General features: G+C 34.3%; 1 protein-coding gene across 2 annotated transcripts; it reads left to right on the top strand.

The window, feature by feature from the left end:
- Nucleotides 1-596: 596 nt before the first annotated feature.
- LOC109072368 (serine protease hepsin-like) lies at nt 597-17358 on the top strand. Of its 2 annotated transcripts, none has more exons than XM_042773136.1 (13): nt 597-815; nt 1527-1633; nt 5989-6090; nt 6175-6216; nt 8617-8746; nt 8877-8993; nt 9378-9418; nt 9505-9670; nt 11148-11344; nt 12472-12567; nt 15248-15390; nt 15533-15697; nt 15784-17358. In XM_042773136.1, exons 2-13 carry the CDS (start codon nt 1615-1617, stop codon nt 15835-15837), a joined length of 1272 nt encoding a protein of 423 aa, XP_042629070.1. In that variant the 5' UTR covers nt 597-815; nt 1527-1614; the 3' UTR covers nt 15838-17358. The 2 variants fall into 2 exon arrangements, with proteins under 2 accessions (XP_042629070.1, XP_042629069.1); XM_042773135.1 differs by having other exon boundaries at nt 597-821.
- Nucleotides 17359-23071: the final 5713 nt, after the last annotated feature.

Below are 23071 nucleotides of genomic sequence, written 5' to 3'. Positions count from 1 at the left end.
CCTATTTTCTCTTTCAAGCAGTCAAAAAATCCAAAGAAAACATCTTTATTAAAACAAAGAAAAGTCACTTACAAAATGAGATTAGGAACATAAAAATACAAATAAGAATATCTGACAAAAATGTATCTGTGTGGGTACATTGCCAAACAAGTGAATAACATCTTCCTCAGGAAAGAGACAAAAACAGCTATTCACTTCAATGTCTGACTATTATAATTACGTCCATAAGCTTTTTGTGAAATTTGGAGTAACTCAATCTGTCGTCTGACCTCTAGTACCCACCAATGAAAAAATCAAACCTACACCCTTGATGAATATTATTAACTATTAATTTTCTCTTTGAGAATGTTATAATATAAATAATCTTTATAAGTAATGGTCAACTTCGGTTATTAATCTTGCATGCGAATAAAAAAAGTTACTCACATTTTCCACATGGCATCATATCGCAGACGCAGTCGAATCATTCATGACGTGCTTCATCAGATGAGCTCCTGCTGAAGGTGAGTTGCGCGTACACAGATACACCTGTCCAGCGCGCGCGCGCGCCTGCACACACTTACACACCTGCGCTCTCCTGAGACTGGCTACTGACCGGAAGAGGGAGGTTTCTACTCCAGTGAACAGCGCAGAGCGAGTGAGGAGAAGCGCTGTCCTGCCTGCCGGAGAATAGCTTCATTTAACACACAATAAAAGAGCGAAGGACTCCGGGGAGAGTGAAATGTCAGCGCGAATATCTTGAAGAAACCACTGGTTTACTTCTTCATCTGTTTGATTTCTATTCAAGAGTTTATCCCAGAACCTGAAGTGAAGAGGTAAAGGTGAGAACTTATGTTTTTACTATTAAGAGCATAAAAAAAAAAAAAAAGGAGGTAAACGAATAAAACATTCAACTTTTATAATTCCATTGTTGTCATTTCTATACAATAATGATACCAACAATTACTTCAGTTATTTTTCCAGATATTTTCCTTATTATGTAACTGACCATCAGGACGGAATTCGTTATATTTGATTTTTCATTTTTATACTGGATGTTTTTTTTTTAATCATTTAGAACCTTTAACTTACATTTAATTAAAAATAAAGAAAATAAATGTTAGGCTAATATTTGGAAACATTAGAGACAAAAAGTGAATATGTAGCTGAACACAAGTTACACACTAAACACCTTTCAGTCCTCTAAAAGTGTTTAATTTGAAACAAAATTTAAAGTTATAAATCATTCAATAATTCATTATGCTTCAACCAGTTTGAATTTAATTATTAATGAAGAAACTTTTAGGAGTTAGTAGCAAGGATATTCATGAATGCACAAGTTAAATTTAGGGCAACAAAGTTTGTTTTGTTTGTTTTTTATTATTATGTTGAAAATGTTTTTACAGTGAATGTTAATAGCAGCACTGACTGTAACTCTCTGAATTATTTCTCAGTTTGCCCTTTGGTTTATTTAACTTGCTTAACCCATCTTTGTCCATGACAGAGGTCGGATTACTTTTTATAAGCATTTTCCATGACATTTTCAGGTTTGGAGAAGCAACAAATCAAGGTTTTGAGGAGGAATCATTGGAATCTGTTCCAAGCTTATTTTCCAGTTTTCTGTTTTGGATAAAAATGCCAGAGAAAAAGATCGGTGAGTACTGAGCTATTTCTCTCCTTTTTGACATCAGACGAGTGCTGTGTTAAAGATTAACAGTGATGGGTCATGTACTGAATTTGTTTTGGTCAGTCTTGATCTGTGTATTACTTTGACAAAAGGCCAAAAGGTGTGAAGACATGATGTGATGTGCCCATACAGCTGTTTACCTGCACAGAAAAGCTAAAATCTTCAATTTTTTCTAAATTCTTCTTCTAAAGTTTTTCTTAGACTAGACTAAAGAAAAAACTTTTACTTAACAATATTTTTTGCTCTGATTTCAGACCTTTTAAGGCCTTAATTGATTATTGATTATATACAGAATAACATACTTTTTTTTCCCATAACTTGCTGCTTGCTTGATGTAAGCATTTAGCATTTTCAAAGAATGTGGATGCATTTCATTGTAGAGGCCAGACTTGAACATTTCAGTGCCGATATAAGCTAAAGGTCGTTGTAATGTTTTAATTTGGCTGCAAAACTCAAATCATCCAGGTATGACCATCTTGAGCAAGAGAGAGAGAGAGTGAGGGAGAGAGAGCAGTGTACCATGAAGAAGCTCTGTCTCATACAAACCCCCACTCAGACAAAAGTACTACTTGTTCTCTGGTCACGTGGGTCGTGGCAGGTGCTGTAGAAATGTTCTGAGGCAGCTGGGAAATCCTCAGGAATGAAATGAGAGAGAGCAAACAGGAAAACATCACACTGTTTCAGTTTTGTTCTGACCTCTAATGTAAGTCTTCAAAGTTGGGTCAGTTGAGAGTCAAGGTGAGATATGGATGATCTCATTTTTACTTGATACTCTGATGTCAAGCGCATTGTTTATCAGCTTGCATCAATGACCAAGACATTTCACAACTAGAACTGCAACCAATACTGGGTTTCAGTCTAACATATGATCTAGATTTAAAATTTGCTGTGTTAATAGATGCCCTCTGGAAAGGCGCTTAATGGCATAATTCACGTAGACAAATGATTTTCTGCGTTTTACACCTTAGTTAGGGTAAATTACATGATGTAGGACCTTTATACAGTGCGTGCCATAGATTGTAAGTCTCATTTTCATTTACATTTATTCTGTCTACGGTCTATTAATTAAAAGTTTGGGGTTGGTATGATTTTTTCATCAAAGAAGTCTCTTATGCTCACCAAGGCTGCGCTTATTTGATCAAATCAGTGTTGAAAATAGCTGTGCAGCTTAATATTTTGGGGAAACCCTGATATTTTTTCAGTGTTCTTTTTATAGAAAGTTCAAAATTTGAAATAGAAGTCTTTTGTAACATTGTAAATGTCTTTACTTTCACATTTGATCAACTAAATGCATTAACTTGCTGAGTAAAAGTATTAATTTCTGACCCAAGACCACTGAATGCTAGTGTAGTTAGCTGTCTCTTTATTTGGAAATACGGCAATAAAACAATTGCAACTTCATAAATCATTTATTGAGAAACCATTTGTGTAAAGAATGGGATAATGCCATTACTGCTGAATAAATTTCTTTCCCTTCATGTTAAGGGGATGACCCGGTTAGGTTTTAATTTGCTGTAACAACTGTGTGAGCGTACAATATTTCTTACATACTGTAGTGTATGTAAGAAATAACTTTAGTGACTTTAGGGTACTTATCTTTAGGGTACTTAAAACAGAAGCCCACCACCATTTTTCTCATCATGTGAGAAACATCCGTCTAACATCACTTTCCATCTGTAATATTTGTGACCTTGACCTGTGATTCCCTCAGAACTGCCGAGAGAATGGATCATCAAGCTCCAGCATGAATGAATTTCCCAGCAAACACATCACACATTGTTCTTAAAAAGATAGTCCACCCAAAAATGAAGATTATTTAATAATTTACTCATTTACTTTGTCATTCCAAACCTGTATGCTTTTCTTTCTTCTGTGGAATAAAGAAGGCGATATTTTTAATAAAGTTGTTAATCAGATGCATCCCATTAACTACTATAGTATTTTTTGTACAGACTCTGGAAGTCAATTACGGAGCCCCACACACGCCCAATTTACTATTACGTTCCCTCGATTTATAAATTGTGCACACAATTTACTATTTTGTTCCCTTGATTTGTAAACTGTGCGCACGATTTACTATTTTCTTCCCTCAATTTATAAATTGTGTGCACGATTTACTAATTTGTTTCCTCAATTTGCTAAGTTGTGTGCACGATTTAGCAAATCAAGGGAATGAATTAGCAAATGGAGGGAACAAAATAGTAATCGTGTGCTCACTTTAGTACATCGAGGGAACGAATTAGTAAATTGTGTGCACATTTTTTTTATTTTTACTTGCATGTCATGTGCGGGGCTCCTTACAATAGAACCTAAAATGCTTGTTTTGGTAGACATTGAGTTGGAAGTTGTTTTTTTTTGTGTGCTGATGTTGGTAGAATTTTGACAGAATTTTCATTTTTGGGTAAACCAAGATTTTTATACCTTTCTTGTGCTTGTTTAAGTCATGAGGATCATAATACTGTAAAGAGTTGTTTCTACGTGATATGTCCATATGACCCAAAGGCTTGTCAGTTCAGTCCTGATGCAGAGCTGCAGCAACCTGTTTTGTCTGTTTGTTTGCTCTGGGGTTATCAGACAGCACAGTCTCTGCTGTAGTCTGATGTCGCATGGGATGACTGTTAATCATCACACCGGAGCTTCTGCACAAGCTCTTCACAGTCAGGAAAACACATGTTTTGTGATGGTCCACATGGCAGCTGCATGTGCAGAACCCCCTGTGCATTTTAGCAGAATCTGAAGCCCATGAATCACAAAATCCTACACGTTTCATCTCCTACATGTTTGTTTGCTAAATATTATTAAAAAGTCCATGTAAAGTTAATTCTGATTATACCTGCTCATTCTTGTCGTTGAATGTAGTTTAGTTGGAGCCTTGGCTAATTGGTACGGTAATGCATGTGTTTGCAATGTAGGGGATGCAGGTTTGAGTCTGGCATGTATATTTCCTATTACCCCCCAAAGGAAGATTTTACCCCTTTTATAGCTCTCGAGACTTAAACCTATATATCATTTTCCTAAAAATATTGTTTTTGACAGAAACAGCATTTTATACATTTACCACCAGACACATGCAGAAAATCCACCTATCATGCTCCAAATATTGTCATATCATTAGCTTTAAATAAAAGTAAAACAAAATTTAAAAAAATAATAAAATGAAGATGCATTTATTATGTCAGATGTGTATATTCATATAAATATTCATATATATATATATATATATTATATATATATATATATATATATATATATATATATATATATAAAATCATTTTTATATTATTGAATAAATTTAAATTAAAATAATTTCCTTTAATTTTACTGTCATTTGATTCACTCATTAAAAAAAATATATTATATAATTATATTATATAAATATATTACGTAATATATATTTAATATGCCTAAATAATTTTGATTTGTATAACTGATAAAGAGATAAAGGAAAATTTATTCATTATTCATAATTTTTCCCCTTCATTTTAACTGATTCACATCAAGAAAATAAAAATGCATTAGGAGAAAAAAAAGTTGTTTTCGCACACACACACACACACACACACACACACACACACACACACACACACACACACACACACACACACACACACACACACACACACACACACACACACACACACACACACACACACACACAACGCTGTTAATATATAGTTTTAAATATAATTTTATGAATATCTTTGATACTGAAATCGTTTGATTCCAGACTTTGGTATCTTGGCAAATCTGAACACAGTTCCCTCTATGACATTGTTGAGATTTTCTCTGAACTTATAGCATCTTATAGGAGATTATCAGGGTCTTTTTATTTCAGGATAAACATCTAAGAAGCAGGATGCATATGTCATTTGTATATAAAAGTCATATTTGCACGTGGATGTGTTTTGTCTGGGATGATAATGATTATCAATGAGCAATACTGGAGAATAAAGTGATTTAAAAAGTAGCCTTGGTGAATGCTCAGTGCATGCAGTAATGGATATGATCTTTGTGGTATTGGTCACTTAACACTGACTTGATTACATCTCTAGGAACATGCTGACACTGGTCTGTGTGTGTGTGTGTGTGGGTGTGGAGAGAGAGCTGATCATGGCACTGAGATGATGTCCTACATTTACTTTAGCAGTGAGGAATTGATGACTTTGGACTATTGATCTCATTCATGGTTGTTCTTTTCATCAGCTCTGTCATGCTTTATGTGTTTGTGCACAGGCATGAATTTTAACGTTCACAAAATCTTAAACTACTGCTTTAATAATATGTTTTGTCCTGTACTGAAAGTATTGAATTCTGTCCTACAGGAGGTCCAGGGATGAGTATCTTCAGCCGGTGTCGGGTGGCCGCTGCGGTAGCTCTGATCTTGATCATACTGGGAGGGCTGGGAGCCGCCATCTGGGCCCTTGGTGAGACTTTCTACAATACATGCTGATTTAATGGAATACTGCAGTCATTCCAGAGACACTTTACACTTGATTTCGTTTTTTCAGTCACGTATCTTAGAACAACAGAAGATACTGGATTATTTGATGGTAAGCATTGTTCATTTGTACTCACATTTAAATAAGATATATTTATTATGTATTATATTTAATATACATTATATAAATATATAATAAATTCATTTAAATTAAGATATCTACATTATGTTGTTTAGTTTTTTGAAAGAATGCTGCATTCCACATCAATCTACACTCCACACACCATACTGACAAAGCAAGTAATAACTTCGTTAATTTATTAAAATAAAAAACTGAAATAAGTACATTGCATAAGTATAAGTACAAGTCTCAAGCTCTGTCAGGTTAAGTGTGGGGGCAGATGCACATTTTCAGGTTTCTCCAGAAATATTTAATTGGGTTCAATCCCAGGCTGTGGCTGGGTCACTCAAGGACATGCATAGAGTTGTCTATAAGTCACTCTTGCTGTGTGCTTAGGGTCACTGTCCTGTTGGAAGTTAACCTTCTGCCCAATCTGAGGCGGTGATGAGCAGAGCTAGTTTCCTTGATGCTTAGAATTGAGGTTCATCAGACCAGATAATCTTTTTTCTCAGAGTCTGAGGGTCCTTTAGGTGCTGTTTTGTAAATTTCAAGTGTGTTTTCATGTGTCTTAACTGAAAAGAGGATTGAGTCTTGCCACTCCACCATAAAGCCCAGATTGGCGTAGTGTTGGAGTGATGTTTGTCCTTCTGTAGGTTTCTCCTATCTCCACATATGATCATGGAGCTCAACTAGGGTGACCATCAGGTTCTTGGTCACCACACTAACCAAAGCCCTTCTTCATCAGTTGCTCAGTTTGGCCTGAAGGCCAGCTCTAGGAAGAGTCCTAGTTGTTTCAAACGTCTTCCATTAAGGGTAACAGAGACGACATGCTTCTGTGACCCTTCAATGAAGCAGAATTTTTTTTGTGAACTCTTCCACAGATGTGTGGCTTGACGCAAACCTGTTTCTGAGCTCTACAGGCAGTTCTTTTGAACTCAGCGCTTGGTTTTTTCTCTGATATGCATTTTCAGCTGTTAGACCTTTTATTAAGATGTGTGTGCCATCCCAAATCATACCCATTCAATTGAATTTGCCACAGGTTAACTTCACTTAAAATGTAGTATCATCTACAAGCAAAATGACTGCTCCTGAGCTAAATTTCAACGGTCCAAGATAGAATTGAATACTTATGCAATGGAATCATTTTAGTTTTTTATTTTTAATAAATTTGCAAATATGTTAAAAACCTGTTTTTTTTTCTTCATATTATTTTTTTTCTTCATATTATATATATACGCAGTTTTTGTTTTAGCCAGCTGTATTTACTCAGTACTTACTATATTATTTAATAATTTAACATTTTAAAGTAAAATTCAGTGTATAATTAATATTCTTAAATGTGTAATTCTGATTTATAATATTGATTTACACTATTGTATACTCAGGGGCATGTCTATGTGGTTGCCATGAAATTTGGCAGGCCACCCCAGGTGCCCCCTAGATGTCTTGCAATAGGCTTGTTTTTAGTAAATTTCTAACTGCATCTGGCAGTGGCGGATCCTGGCATGTACAGCTACCTAGGGCAGCTTTCTTCTCCTCTTTATACTTAATTTTAGGCGGTTTCTATAGCCTGATATATTACAAATATCGAGCACACATAATGTTACACGATCCATGTAATGTGCGAGGATGAATCTCTCCACTCGCAAGCGGATTTCCTTCACTCTCACAAAACTGGTTGTGTGCTTTTAAATACAGTATGCATTGTTCTTTTATGAATTGGCTCTACTCTTGCTCAGATATTGTGTTTACATGCTCAAACGTTGTCTTCACATCACTGAAGACCAGAAGAGCTTTTTTTTTCTAATTCAGGTGAGGAGTAGGCTTATCTCACTAAATGGAAGCAAGCTTATTATAGTCAGCCTTCTCTAGTTATTTTATTAATAGCCTACTTATTATTTTAGTTAAGTGCTTAAATTGTAAAAATGCATTTATTCAATTATTTTATTTAGTGCATTTGTATTTTGTTGTTTTTGTATATAGGTTTGTAGTAAAAGCGTATCAACAAGGTTCCAGAAATAATCACTGAGGGTGCTTCTGAAATTAGTGAGGGTGCTCTAGTCTTAATGCATATTCACATATTTTGTCCCGTGTATTGCTATTGCTGAAATGTCTATCATTGCTGCTTTGATAGCATACTTACTTACTACTTGCTACTATAATTTAACAAATGGCATCCAGTTATAATCTCAGAAATAAAATCATTATTTTGCGTTTCACATTTTCCATTTTACAGTGGAAATGTTGAATGAGTTGCATTGCATTGTATCATGCAGTATTAAACACAGTGCATTCTGCTTGTTTACTACTGTATATTCATGCAACATAGAGAGTGTGTCAGGTCATCTATAACAGTATGAACATGCTCACCGTCTTGATCATGTCTTGCAGTGCAGGTGAGCGCAGCAGACCAGAGGCTGCGAGTGTTCGATTCCACCCAGTGGAGGTGGAAACACGTCTGCTCATCCAGCGCCAACCAGCTCATCGCCAACATCAGCTGTGAGGAGATGGGCTTCGTCAGGTAACAAACACACAACACTTACCAGGCTCACAGCTAACTGTGAGAAATTTAGTCAAGCCGGTTCAAATTAATGGCTGAAATTGATAATTGTTTCCGTCACATCTTGATTTGCGTTTTCCTCTCTATTCAGAGCAGTGAATTTCTCAGTGACGTGTGCTCTTGACAATAGTGGTGACAAAGATTTTTTCTGCGTGAAAGAGAGTGAGTTAACATATGGGAAGAAGATAAAAACAGCCCTCTATCCTTGGTAAGACATTGCCATTTCATACGACTAAAACTAAATATATACTGCATGGACATAATCAAACTAAAATGAAAAAATCAACTTTGAAACCCCCATGAACCATTGTTTTAATATAATGCCATATTTTTTTAATTAATATTTTGCTTACAAAAATGGATTCCATCAGAATACACAACTAATTTTAAATGGCAATCAAGGCCATCAGAATATTATATATGATTTCTTAAGGATCATGTGACACTAAAGACTGGAGTAATGGTTGCTTAAATTTCAGTTTTGAATTTTAACAAAAAATAAACAATAACTTAAAAAACAAAAAATAAACTAACTAAAGGCTAAAAACTGGTAAGCTCTCTAAAACATTCTAATGTTTCATTTCTGTTTCAGTAAATGTGACAAAGGTCAGATAATTGAGGTGATTTGTCAGGGTAAGTGCTACAACACAAGCATATTTGTAGCATATTGAATATTTGCACTGCAAATGGTTTGTGATTTGTTCGCTCCATCGCTGTAGACTGTGGTCGTCGTATGCTGCCTGAAGAGCGGATCGTGGGGGGAGTGGATGCTCGTCAGGGATCGTGGCCGTGGCAGGTCAGCTTACAGTATGATGGAGTTCATCAGTGTGGTGGATCCATCATTTCAGATCGCTGGATCATCAGTGCTGCACATTGCTTTCCTGAGTGAGTGACATACACTTTTTACTACTATCTTTACTAAAACAGGCTTTCAACATGCTAAAAGATGCTATCAACAGGTGTGTCCCAATTTGTGTACATATACACTATTTTATGCCGTTTTTAGTATAAATTATAAAAAACTTGTTTCGATGATGCACTTAATTAACTGAAAAAAGTCTGGAATGTTGGCACTTTAATTGCACGATGGAGGGGGAGGGGCTATCAGACTCTGATATTGGGTGACAGAATTACCTTATATAATTAATACACTAGACGGTGGGGTGCATAATGTAATATGTCCTGCATCATTTGGGACACAACAAACATTTTAAATCATGTTAACAAAATGCTAAAACATACTAGCAGTTTCTTAAATATGCTAGAAAGTTCAGTTCAATTCAAGATTATCTGTATAGCGATTTTCACAATACAAATCGTTGCAAAGCAGCTGTACAATATATGTTTTAAATATATATTTAGTAGTAGCTTATCAGTGGTAACTATGCTAGGGTGACCAAATGTGCCATTTTCCCAGGACACGTCCTGGCCAGGATTTCTATATTGCCTAAAATATCCATGTTTTGGCTTTGGTTTCCTGTTTTCATACTAAATGAAGGTAATGATCGTTTGAACAATAACATGCAGACATTGTATGTAATCGACCAATCGTGGTGCGTGAGAAGGTGGGATCTACAGAGAATGGTCAAAGCGATGCAAATACATGTAGCCTACATATTAGTGTTGGACTTGAAGCAGCACTGAGCATACCGATCGGTGTATGACATCAAAGTACCGCGAGAGCGATTAAAAAGCACAAGAAGCCGTCTGCTCTCTAGAGCTCTCACGGTACTTTGCGCAGTGCAAACAAAGCCAAAACGTGGATATTTTAGGCAATATAGAAATCCTGGCCAGGACGTGTCCTGGGAAAATGGCACACTTGGTCACACTAAACTATGCCAGTAAATGTACAAATGGCAGAAATGTACAGAAAATATCAATTAAAGATGTAATCAAACACTATTAACAACAATTATTATATATTGCAATCAAACTTTGGTAGAAAAATTTGGTAGAAAGTGTGCTAAAACATGGTAGAAACATGTTAGCAGTGTGTTAAACTATGCAAGAAACATGCTAGCAATGTGATAAAACTTGCTATCAGAATGTGTTAAATCATGCTAGAAATGAGTTAAAACATGCAAAGCATTAAAACATGTTAGCAACATGCTAAATTATGTAAGAAACATGTTAATAACATCTAGAATCAAGCTAAAACACACTAGCTTCATGATAAAAAGAATGGTAGCAATGTTTATCTTACAGATTGCATGGCTTTAATACTTTGAAACTTCATGGTTTTTTAAATTACTTTCATCTTACAAATATTTAGAACATTAAACTTCACCATTTTTAAACTACTTCACACTTTCTGGCTAGGCTTTCTCAAGCCAACAACAAAATTTGGTGCCTGTATCCTCAGGAGGTATCGTCATGTTTCACGCTGGCGGGTTCTGATGGGAACCATCTACAACACTCCCATCAGTAAGAACGTTGTGATCGCTGAGGTGAAGACGGTCGTCTACCACAGCAGCTACCTGCCGTTCGTCGACGCCAACATTGATGACAACAGTCGTGACATAGCAGTCCTGGCACTGACAAAACCTCTCCAGTTCACTGGTGAGTTTTACATTCAGTTTTACAAATTTCATTCCCCAAAATCCAACTCCGTATAGATGCATATTAAACTAGGGTGACCATGTCCTTTTTCCCAGACAAATCCTGGCCAGGATTTCTATATTGCCAAAAATATCCAGGTTTTGGCTTTGTTTTTGCGCTGCACAAAGTACCGTGAGAGCTATAGAGAGCAGACGGCTACTTGCTTTCAAATCGCTCTCACGGTACTTTAATTTGCTTCAAGTTGAACACACCAAATATGTGTGTGTATTTGCATCGCTCTAAGAGATCCCACCTGCTCACATGATTGGTCGATTATGTACAATGCTTGCATGTTATTGGTCAAACTACTTTTCGATCATTCCCTTCAGCAAGTAAGAAAGCAGGAAAACAAAGCCAAAACCTGAATACTTCAGGCAATTTAGAAATCCTGGCCAGGACGTGTCCGGGAAAAACAGCATGCATGGTCACCCCTAATTAAACATCACATATGTTCTGACTCACTGTGATTATGCATATTTGCTTTCAGTCTGGACAGAAAAATGACTGAAAACTTTTGTTTTTTCCTCTCTGATTAAGAGTATCTTTTAAATGTAAATGTCATGTTAAGCTTTGTGTGTTGTGTTGTGTGCAGGCATTTCAATACAACATTATTTTCATAAAAGAATGTAATCATAAAAGAAATGTCTCTGTGGAACAAGGACAAATCTTTACTGGCTCAGTTAAATCACAGTCTGTTTTAGGTACTGGTATGTTACAGGTCTGTCTGACTGAACACAGCATTATAGTAAAACCTCGCTCCGGTCTCAGGTTGCTCGTCCTGAGAACAAAGCTCCTCTATTTCCAAGGGGCCTTGAGTTGAAACAGAAGACAATACGGGCATAATTTTCTAGAAGGACAAAGCTGTGTCTCATCTCCGCAGTGTTCTGTAACCATTAACTAGAATGTTGTAGGGAATATGTTGGATTTGATTCTGAAAATGTATCTCTTCCCAATGTGAATCGAAGGAAATTGAGCATTAGCAGCTAAAAATTGCTTATCGTTCCCTCTAGTGTTCTTTTATAGTATTGCATTTGATCATGTAAAAACAGTTTTCTTCTCAGTTGACATCAGTTGTTTTGGTGTTTTAGATTATATCCAGCCAGTGTGTCTTCCTACCTATGGCCAGCGTTTGGCAGATGGGCAGATGGGAACAGTAACCGGCTGGGGTAACATGGAGTATTATGGTTAGTAATCTCATGCTGTGTCTCTATAGGTGCTGTGTTCTACTGTTTATCATCTCTTTACCTGAAACTGGAGACTTGTTGTCTGCCTGTCTGGCTGGCTTTGACCTTTGTGTCAGTGACCTGTGTGAGTGTTGCTGTGCTTGAATGAACCGCATACGTTACCAGCTAGCAATTAGCAGTCAATACACTTATTGTGATAGAAGCCTAACAGGCTTATAACATCATTCCAGTGTTGTTATCCCTTGTGAAAAAGAAGTGTGCTTAATCTTATTGAATGTGCACTTGTAGTGTACTTATCTTTGTGTACAAATCTTTAAGAATATTTTATATAAAAAAGGTACATAAGATAGTATTAAAAGAAATAAAACACTACTTAAGTGTATTTTAAGAAAGTACACAATCATGAATGTTTCTTAGTGCACTTTATTATGATGGCAAATTAAAAGTTTTAATTTAAAGTTCATTTTAAATCATTTCAAAAATCCTCCGTCAAGCTGTAAAGAAGTACACTTGATGTACTTTACGTGACATACTAAAGCAAAGGTTGTTTATAAATTTAACTGTTCAGTATTATTAACATGCAGTGTATTTTAAATGTTCCAATTGCAACTTCATTAGAAATGTATATTTACAAATATATTTAAAAGCAGGACATACAGGTTTTAATTAAAATTACAAGTATATTAGAAAGTACGCAAAGACAAGAAGTAATTATAAAATTACATATAAAGAAGTCCTACTTAAGTGGTTTAAAAATCATTCTTAAGTTCAGTTAATTGCATTTAATATAAATTTAAACTATAATTTGAATCAATTGTAAATAACATGCAATTAAGGGTCTGAAATCATTACATTCGATTCACCCTTAAGTATTTTCTTTTAAAGAAATTTTCTTTCCATAAGTACTATAAATACAATAAGTAAAATATACTATAAATATTAGATGAAAAAAGTAAATATAGATTAAATCTAAACAGAATTTTAAAAAAAAGCCTATTCAAAATATGAACAATACGATAGTATATAATACTAAATAGCACTGCATCGTTATCATTCTAGCATGTTTCAGTTACAATGGTTATACTTTTAGGAAATTGTACAAAATATAGTTATATTCTTAGAAAGTTGCATGTTTATTCATGATGCTGCCCACTTACCTGCTAAGCTTCCATTTACTATAACACATTTCCTGTTTGTTCATAACACTGATGTATTGTCATGTATTGTTGTCTGTGTAGTAATTGACCGCGTGTGGTACATTGGCTGCCTTCATGTCATGTCAGAATGATCATATTTAATAGATGAGTGTACATAAATGTTATCAATTTGCATCTGAATTACTAACGGAAAACTTGTTACTGAGAATCATGCCTGAAACTATTTGGTCATAGTAAGTTACATAAGGAAAAAGAAAACAATTCCCGCACACTGTCAATTAGTGCAAAAGTATTAAAAAGGTTTAATGACAACGTTTCGGTCGAATGAAATTCATTAGGTATGTTTAATAATGAAATTTTGGTTTAATGAACATTTAAAAAGAATTCTTCACCAGTTATGTTCAATCTTTGAATTGGAAGATAGATTAGTTATAACCCAAACTGGGTACATAATTACACATCAATCTAAAAAAAAAAAAAAAAAAAAAAGTAATAGATATATATATATATATATATATATATATATATATTTTTTTTTTTTTTTTTTTTTTTTTTTGATTGATGTTAATTATGTATATATATATATATATATATATATATATATATATATATATATATATATATATATATATTATATATATATATATATATATAAGTATATAAGTTATATATAAGTTATGTAAGAGTAATTCGATATCTCTCCCTCTAGGTTGCATATTAACCCTTTCAATCCCACAAAAACGTAAAGGTAGAAACATCATGGTTATGGTATCCAGTTGCAGCCCATTTTCTTGCCCATGTTATTAAAAAAGACCTACTTTGAACAAATGTTCTATTAATGTTACCAGACGAACATTTGTAATTTTGAGAAAACTTTGCAAAAACCCAAAGTGAGTGAGAACATTCCCTGTTAGCTGAGTATATGTCATGGCATTCACAATTATATATATTTTTATGTTTTATATCCTTGCCCTATGTATTATGTCCCAACAGTGAGGAAAGGGTAAAGCAAAAGTTACTTTCAATAAAAAGGGACAATGCAACACACTGTGATTAATGGCAATAGTAATGCAATTTTGTAATAAACAGCAATGCTTTTAAAGGCATAGTTCATCCAAAAATGTAAAATCTGTCTTCATTTACTCACCCTTATGTCATCCCAAACCTGTATGATTGAGTTTTTTCTGCTTTGAATGATGGTAACGACTTCCATTCAAAGTTAAAGTTAAAGGGAACTAAAACTGCTTGGTTACCAACATTCTTCAAAGTAACTTCTTTTATGTTCCACCAAAGCAAAGAAAGTCATACAAGTTTTGGAATGATGTGAGGCTGAGTAAATGATGACAGAATTTTCATTTTTGGGTGTACTATCCCTTTAAATTTCATTTTTGGGTGTACTATCCCTTTAAATATTAGTCATTAGTTTTGGGGAAGCTTGAATATTCCTATAGGACTCTAGAGACTTTCAGAAAAGTTTGTTTCACACAAACGCCCTCTTTCACGTCTCTTTATCTCTCTTGCAGGCACTCAAGCCAACGTCCTCCAGGAAGCCCACGTGCCCATCATCAGTGATGCTGTGTGCAATGGCCCGGATTATTATGACAACCAAGTCACAACCACCATGTTCTGTGCCGGTTATGAGAAAGGAGGAACCGACTCCTGCCAGGTATCCACCACTCAGCTTTGACATCATCAGTCCAGATGGACAGAGCAGCTCACGTCCACTAGAGGGCGACATTCATACCTAATGTGCATGATGTGGCTGTGTGGAATTGTGAAGTGATATGAGATCTCTCATATGATGTCAGGGGGACAGCGGTGGTCCTTTTGTAGCATCAGATGTCCTGTCTAAGACCAGCCGCTATCGTTTGCTGGGGGTAGTGAGCTGGGGTACAGGCTGTGCCATGGCCAAAAAGCCCGGCGTCTACACCCGTGTGTCACGCTTTCTGCCGTGGATATCCACAGCCATGAGGGTGAGTGATGCAGGATGATGTCACGCTTTCAACACCATATCTACATATCAATAAAAACAAACTTTCTCTCACATTTATCTCCATAGATGTATGAAAACTCCCCAGGGGTGCACAAAATGGCACGGGCGGTTACACCATAGCCATTCAGAGTGGAAAAATGCTTAATATAAGACTGAAATGTTGCCTGTTGAGGTCAGATGTGTTGCTCGGAACAGTCTGAGATCAGACGTCTGGTGTTGATCAGATGTTCTGTGATGATCAACCTGTCCCAAGGACAATATCTGACTCACGGAGGCCAAGAACAATTTCTGATGCTGTACTTTGGGGTTTAATATGTTTATGAACATAGCATGTTTTATTAACATGAACATAAAACATTCTATTTTTCTCTGAAAATCTGTCACCAAAATACAGTACAATACGATATATAAGTTAATCAAATTAGCAATTTTGGTTGAACCCAAAACCACTCATAATATGTGTGTGTGTGTGTGCGTGTGTGTGTGTGTGTGTGTGTGTGTGTGTGTGTCTATATATATATATATATATATATATATATATATATATATATATATATATATATATATATATATATAATATATATATATATATATATATACACATATACATATATATAATCTTTTTTTCAAACACAAAAACAGTAACTTTAGTCTATAGTGTATTTTATTCTACTTTATTGCAGGTTTGAACAGAATGTATGGTAGCAAAACAAATTAAATCCATGTTCATGTTCAGCTCTAGTTCATTTACTTGTAAAAAAAAAAAAAAAAAAAAAAAAAAAAAATTTCTATTAATTTAAATAATATAATGTTATACAAACAGACACAACATGGACTCCAGACAGCAATACACACACACACAAATACAATTTTATCACAATCCTAAATCTGACAAGGACTCTCAACTTTATATCAGTCTACAGTATTTATATCAAATTTGTTTACTAGTGGCACAGGTCCTGTCAAAATCTGTAGTGCATGCACTTGTAAGAAGCATTTTGCCGAATAATACAGGCCTCTGTGAAATGTGCCATGATTAAATGTGTACCAGAATGGTGACATTTGAAAATGTTTCATGAAAACTACACATTTGATGTATTTTACATGTATTATATTTTATTTTCTCTTCTTTTTTTCTTAAAGATGGGTTAAGCATTGAAGTGACAAGCACTAAATGTAAAGATACAAACCAAAGACTGGTTTAGAAAGCAGCATGAATAAACTCATCACTGTGGCAGTCAGTATTGTTGCTTATATTGTTGTACATATGAATAGCTTCCTTACTATGCGATGCACTGTTTAATTCAATTGTATGTCTAATTATATTTTAAGCTGCTATATTGTTATCCAGATTTTGTACCATAACCTTCTGAGTAACATTTTGTAGTTATTTGGTAGCTCTTTAGGCCTGTTGAATATGACAACAATAAAACTCAAACAGCATTTAGCTTTTATTCTATAAATATAAATATTTTTGTTAACATGTTCATGAAACTAACTATATGTACAATACAGAAATTCTGACCTTTGACAGAATAATCTCACTACTTTTACTTTTCAATTCTTTTCAACCATATATAAATATTGCACCCATAATATGACTTTTAATGCTGAAATAAAGACTTAATTTTTTATTTAAAAGAGTAATAATTTGTGGTTATTTTGTATGTGCTTCAGAAACTTGACATAAAATCATCTAAGCATTTAATAATTTTTATATAAAATCATACTTAATAATACTGTGTGTTAATAATTTATATATCTAATGTATATATGTATCTAACACACACACATGCTTATGTTTTTGTTAATGAAACTGAGATGAATATATGTACAATATAGAAATTCTGACCTTTGACATTACAAAGCTAAAATAATGCAAAATAAAACAAAAATAATGACTTTATTAAACAATTCCTTCGTCAACAGTCTCCTCTGTGTCTCTCCATATCACCGTATGCTGTGTATGCTCTTCTGTATCATCCGCGCCACAAGGCACTGTTTCTACTGTATTTAGCTTTGAATTGAAAGAAAACAGTGCATCCGTGTGGCGTGGATGATACAGAAAAGCATACACAGCATACGGTGATATGGAGAGACACAGACACATATCTTATAACCCAGATGCACGTCTGATGGCAGATGGAGTATTCTGAAGATGACTTTCATACCTTTTATGGACCTTGACACTGATATTTACTTGGCAGTCTATGGGTGATTAATGATGGGTGATTAATCCCTTTAATTCCAACATGTATATACACTAAAATGTTTTGCTTATTATTGTTAATATTTGTATTATTATTATATGCCTTTATTATAATGTGTATTGTAGTTGTTCCAATTCTGTTAACAGCTCTAATTTTCACCATTTTCTGATGGTATCATAGGTTTGTACAAATTAATGCAACACATAGCAAAATTGAATGCGTACAAGATAACTCTTTCATTCAGAAAAACTCCTTGGCATCTATGGAACCATTGCTGGGTGGAAAAAATGTGTCTTTCTGGCTGATGTAAATTTTAGTTTTGGCAGTAAAATGCCTTATACTCAAATGGCAGTTCAGTAATGCTAGGATGGAGGGAAAGCATAAAGAAATCAGACCTAAGCACACAAGGAAGTGGAAAGAGAGCGACACTCGTGGCTGGAAAGGTTGGAATAGTGTATGTCCCAGCCCAGCCTAAAACTTTCTTGGAAGAGGTCCTTGTAAATGAGCAACCTTCATCCGACAGGGTGTTTTTCAGCGCAGTTTCTACTGAGAAAGAGCACAGCTCTCATCTGTTTTGCTACTGAGCCATCGCTTGAGAGACTGGACCAGCAGAAAGGGCTTTTCGTGGCCCTGTGAAGACTGATGAAATGAAAAGGATGAAGACCCAAACCGCTGTCCATCTGATGTGGCTTCTGATTTTAGAGCTGCAGTTTGCTTCATTTACCAAAGGTGTGTTTTCAGGTTTCATTTTAATGCTTATGGTTAAAGTAAATGACAGTTTTTGTGATAGATTTGGATAGTTCATGTTCCCCGACTTCTAAACTTCCATTGAATAAGCTGTTGTGTTTAAAAGGACATTACAAATAGCTGTTGGTAAAGTGGGATTTTTCAAACTTTATATTTTAATTGGCTTAAAATGAGAGGATTTAAAAAAGAAAATATTTATATTTAGACATTATTGGCTAGTTTGTGTACAGGTGTGGTCATTAGAATAGTCAAGTTCATAATTTCTTAGTCAAATGAGTAAAACCCTCCTCCTTATGCTGTTTCTTCTCTCCTGTGCTTTAGGCCTGAATCAATTTATAGTTCCTCAGAATCTGACCTCGGAGACCGGAAAAACTGTCACCTTTGAATGTGGTGTCGGTGGATTGAATGGGCAAAAAATCTGGTTTTACATTATGGGTCCAAAGGTCAATGATTCTATGGCATGTCCAGGAGACAAAACCAAATACTTACCTGCTCAGGTGACTTCTCCTTAAACTATTATGGTGCACAATCACCAATGAAAACCAAATGAAAAAGTAGCCAGACTTTGCCTATGCACTCTTAAAAATAAAGGATCCAGTAGGGTGGATCCAGTAAAAGAACCGCTTTAGGTTCCCCAAAAAACCTTTCAGTAATCAATTCTTAAATATTTTTTCCTTTTTTTTTCTTTTCTCGTGGACTCTTTTTCCCCTATAAAGAACATTTTGTGGAACATCTTCATGGAACATTTAATGCCAAAAAGAACCTTTATTTTTAAGAGTGCAGATTACGGTTCTTCTGTAAAGTCAATATATATATATATATTTTTATATATTTTTTTGTATTTTTTGTTGTTAATGATTTGAATTAATTAAACTCATGTTAAATATTTTAATACAATAACATGTTTAAATGGATTAGCTAAGCTGACACAACAGTTTGTATATATATATATATATATATACACACTATATATATATATATTTATTATTATTATTATTATTATTATAATTTACTACCGTAGAATATTTCCAAATTATGTCATTTCCTAGTTGCTATAACTTTATGGAATGTTTTATTTTTATTTGTAATACCTAATATTAAATAATAATAATAATAATGATGATTATTATTATTATAATTAACAAATAATAGATAGATGGATGTATTGATGGATGGATGGATGGATGGATGGATGGATGGATGGATTGATAGATAGATAGATAGATAGATAGATAGATAGATAGATAGATAGATAGATAGATAGATAGATAGATAGATAGATAGATAGATAGATAGATAATATATTAATTATTAAGAAATAGAGTATTTTTATTTTTTCAGTTGTAAAATGAAAGTGCCCTTAAATTGACCATAAATCTTTCTCTTTTCCCCAGTCAATGAAATCTTACTGTCATACAAAATCTAGTGGAGACGTAGCTGCTTGGGAAGTCGCAGGAACATCAGAAGACGATAATGGCACTATTTTTTTGTGCAAGGTCAATGGTTTAGATGACAAAATCGGACACCTTTATGTGTATGGTATGTTACTAGCAATTAAATGTGTGTGTGTGTGTGTGTGTGTGTGTGTGTGTGTGTGTGTGTGTGTGTGTGTGTGTGTGTGTGTGTGTGTGTGTGTGTGTGTGTGTGTGTGTGTGTGAATGTGAACAGACACTTGTCTTCATGTCTCTCTCTCTCTGTGTTCCTTTTAGCGAATGATTCTTACTATGCAAAGCTCATTGGATACGTGATTGGAGGATTTTTAGCTGCCCTCATTACCATAGTTGTGGCTTATGTCCTGTTGAAAAGATCAGAGAAAGTACAGCATTGCTTCAGTAAGTTTCTCATTACTCGTAAACTTGCACATGTAGTGCACATTATATTAACTCAAGTATGTGACCCTGGACCACAAAACCAGTCTTAAGCTGCTGGGGTATATTTGTAGCAATAGTTAAAAATAAATTGTATGGGTCAAAATGATTGATTTTTCTTTTATGCCAAAAATCATTAGGATATTAAATAAAGATCATGTTCCATGAAGATATTTTATAAATTTCCTACTGTAAATATATTAAAACTTAATTTTTGATTAGTAATATGAATTGCTAAGTACTTAATTTGGACAACTTTAAAGGCGATTTTTCTCAATATTTAGATTTTTTTGCACCCTCAGATTCCAGATTTTCAAATAGTTGTATCTCGGCCAAATATTGTCCTATCCTAACATATGATGTATAAGTCTCAATTTCGAAAAAATGTACCCTTATGACTGGTTTTGTGGTCCAAGGTCACATATATCTAATTCAAATGAAGAGATTTTGAGTTACAAACAGTTTCTAAAGTTTGGTCTTGTTTTTAGGGTCGGTGGGAGGAATCCAAGATGACATGCAATCGGCACAATCTAAGCAATACTGAAACCCCTCTCATGCTCCTTATGATCTGATAATTATAATTATAATATAGCACACACACCATAATATAATATATGTAATATACAGCATACAATTAGTTTCTTTAGATTTGAAAGAAGGCCTGTGTTTCTCAGGTTTCAGTCTTGTCCAGTAGAGGGCGTCTTCACTTCTCTGGTCATAACCATTAATGTTTTAGTTTCTAATGTTCTTGGTTCAAAATCTTTGTTTATTAGTTGTTGTTTTTTTTTTTTTTTTGGTCATGGAGAAACATTTTTATTAACTATCATAACTGTATTTCCATTTCTAACCCTAACTTACACTAAAGTAAGAGGGATTTTGATCCAAGAATATGTTGGCTAATCCAATTTAATCATCAAGCAACTCCACCTATTAATAATGTATATCTTACAAATACAAACACTGGAACATTTAATCGAGGATCTGCTGTTTAATGAATAGTCAAGTACTCTGTGTCATTGTCATGCTGTTTACAATATACATTTTATTTAGTTAGCTATTTTTTATTTTCAATTCAATGTAAATTGCACACAACTTTGACTGATTTAATTTCATTTTATACTGCTTTAAGTGGCTAAATGACAAAATTCACAGCACACAAACTGAGGGTAGCGTTGAGTAGATCAGTAGTAGATGGGTCAATATTGACACAGGTGGTTCACTGCACCCTGGAATGGCCGTGTTTCTATTCTACTATGCTATCAATCCATGAGCATTTAGTTTTAAAGTTTGGCTCAGAAAATGTGCGTTTAAGCCTGTTTTGAAGCTTTGACTATTTGCATATGTGCTCCAGCATTTGTAAACACTCAAGAGGTAACATTACAGCACACAACAACCGTCTGCTTTAGCTCACAGTCAGATTTAAGTTTCATGTTGAATGGTATTTTCACCATATGCTTATATCAATTAAAATTTTAAACATTATTGTAAACATCTGAAATGTAGATGAGAACATTTCAAATCAGATTAGAAAGTCAAATCTAAAACATTTATTTTGTTATTTTTGTTTTAATTTTGCCTTTATTTTAATGCTTTGTTTTCTTTAGAGACTCAAACACATAAAAAATAATCAGAGTAATTTAATTAACCTATTATTTTCATTTCAAATTCTTGTAATATGTTCATCTGTCAAAACAGATATTATTGAGGCTTTTACTCTCTGTTTTATCAGCATGTACTTTTCATGAAGGTGATTATCTTGTATAGAGACTTTTATTTGGGGTCAGTTTGACCCCAGTAAAAATATATTTTAGAATAATCCAATAAAACAAATAGAAATCAACAAGTGGCAGGTGTGTGTTTCCACAGTGTGTACACCAATCAAAAAATGTAAATGTGCAAATTCATTGCATTTAGTAATGGTGTTTCTAAGAGATAATATTTCACTAAATGTTGGAGAACAAAAAGTTAACAGGTTATTTAGTTTATAATCAGTTCTTAAAATATTCAGAAAAGTCACCCTACACTGAACATTTAAAGCTCAAATCGATCAGCAGAACTAGATCTTAAAATTTTTTCAGTCTTGCTGTACATTTTTTTATTTTTTTATTTTACATTTTATTTTATTCTTTATTATTTTTGATGGTGTTCAAGACATCAGCACAGCAATGATAAGAGTCGCATAAGTTTTTCCGTGTAATCTTTCAGATGACTGCTCCTGATTCATGTGTTTGCTGGAGATGCCCTATAGAGAGCAGCTCCCTGACTGCCTGTGCAGGCTTAAATACTGCGGTTAGAATATGTCATTTTTTCTGGAATGGTGCAGTAGGGCAGATTTTTGTTCTCTATGTATATGACTGTAATCAGTACTGTAAAAAAAAAAAAAAAAAAAAAAAAAAAAAAAAAAAAATATTCCTGGACTACAAATGTACATCATTTTACAAAATTTTCTTTGCAGTGATTAGGATGTTTCTTCATGCACACACCCTAAAAGGTGACATTACTTTGCTTATAACCACTGCTTTGGTTACT

The sequence above is a fragment of the Cyprinus carpio genome, chromosome A16 (genome assembly GCF_018340385.1).
Source record: "Cyprinus carpio isolate SPL01 chromosome A16, ASM1834038v1, whole genome shotgun sequence".
NCBI lineage: Eukaryota > Metazoa > Chordata > Actinopteri > Cypriniformes > Cyprinidae > Cyprinus > Cyprinus carpio.
This window is presented reverse-complemented; position numbering and strand designations above follow the sequence as displayed.

Bases quoted from the DNA above. Each gene is read 5' to 3' on its own strand.
- LOC109072368 (XM_042773136.1), top strand. The intron at 9,419-9,504 runs GTAAGTGCTACA...CCATCGCTGTAG, and splicing joins AATTGAGGTGATTTGTCAGG to ACTGTGGTCGTCGTATGCTG. The intron at 15,698-15,783 runs GTGAGTGATGCA...TTATCTCCATAG, and splicing joins GGATATCCACAGCCATGAGG to ATGTATGAAAACTCCCCAGG.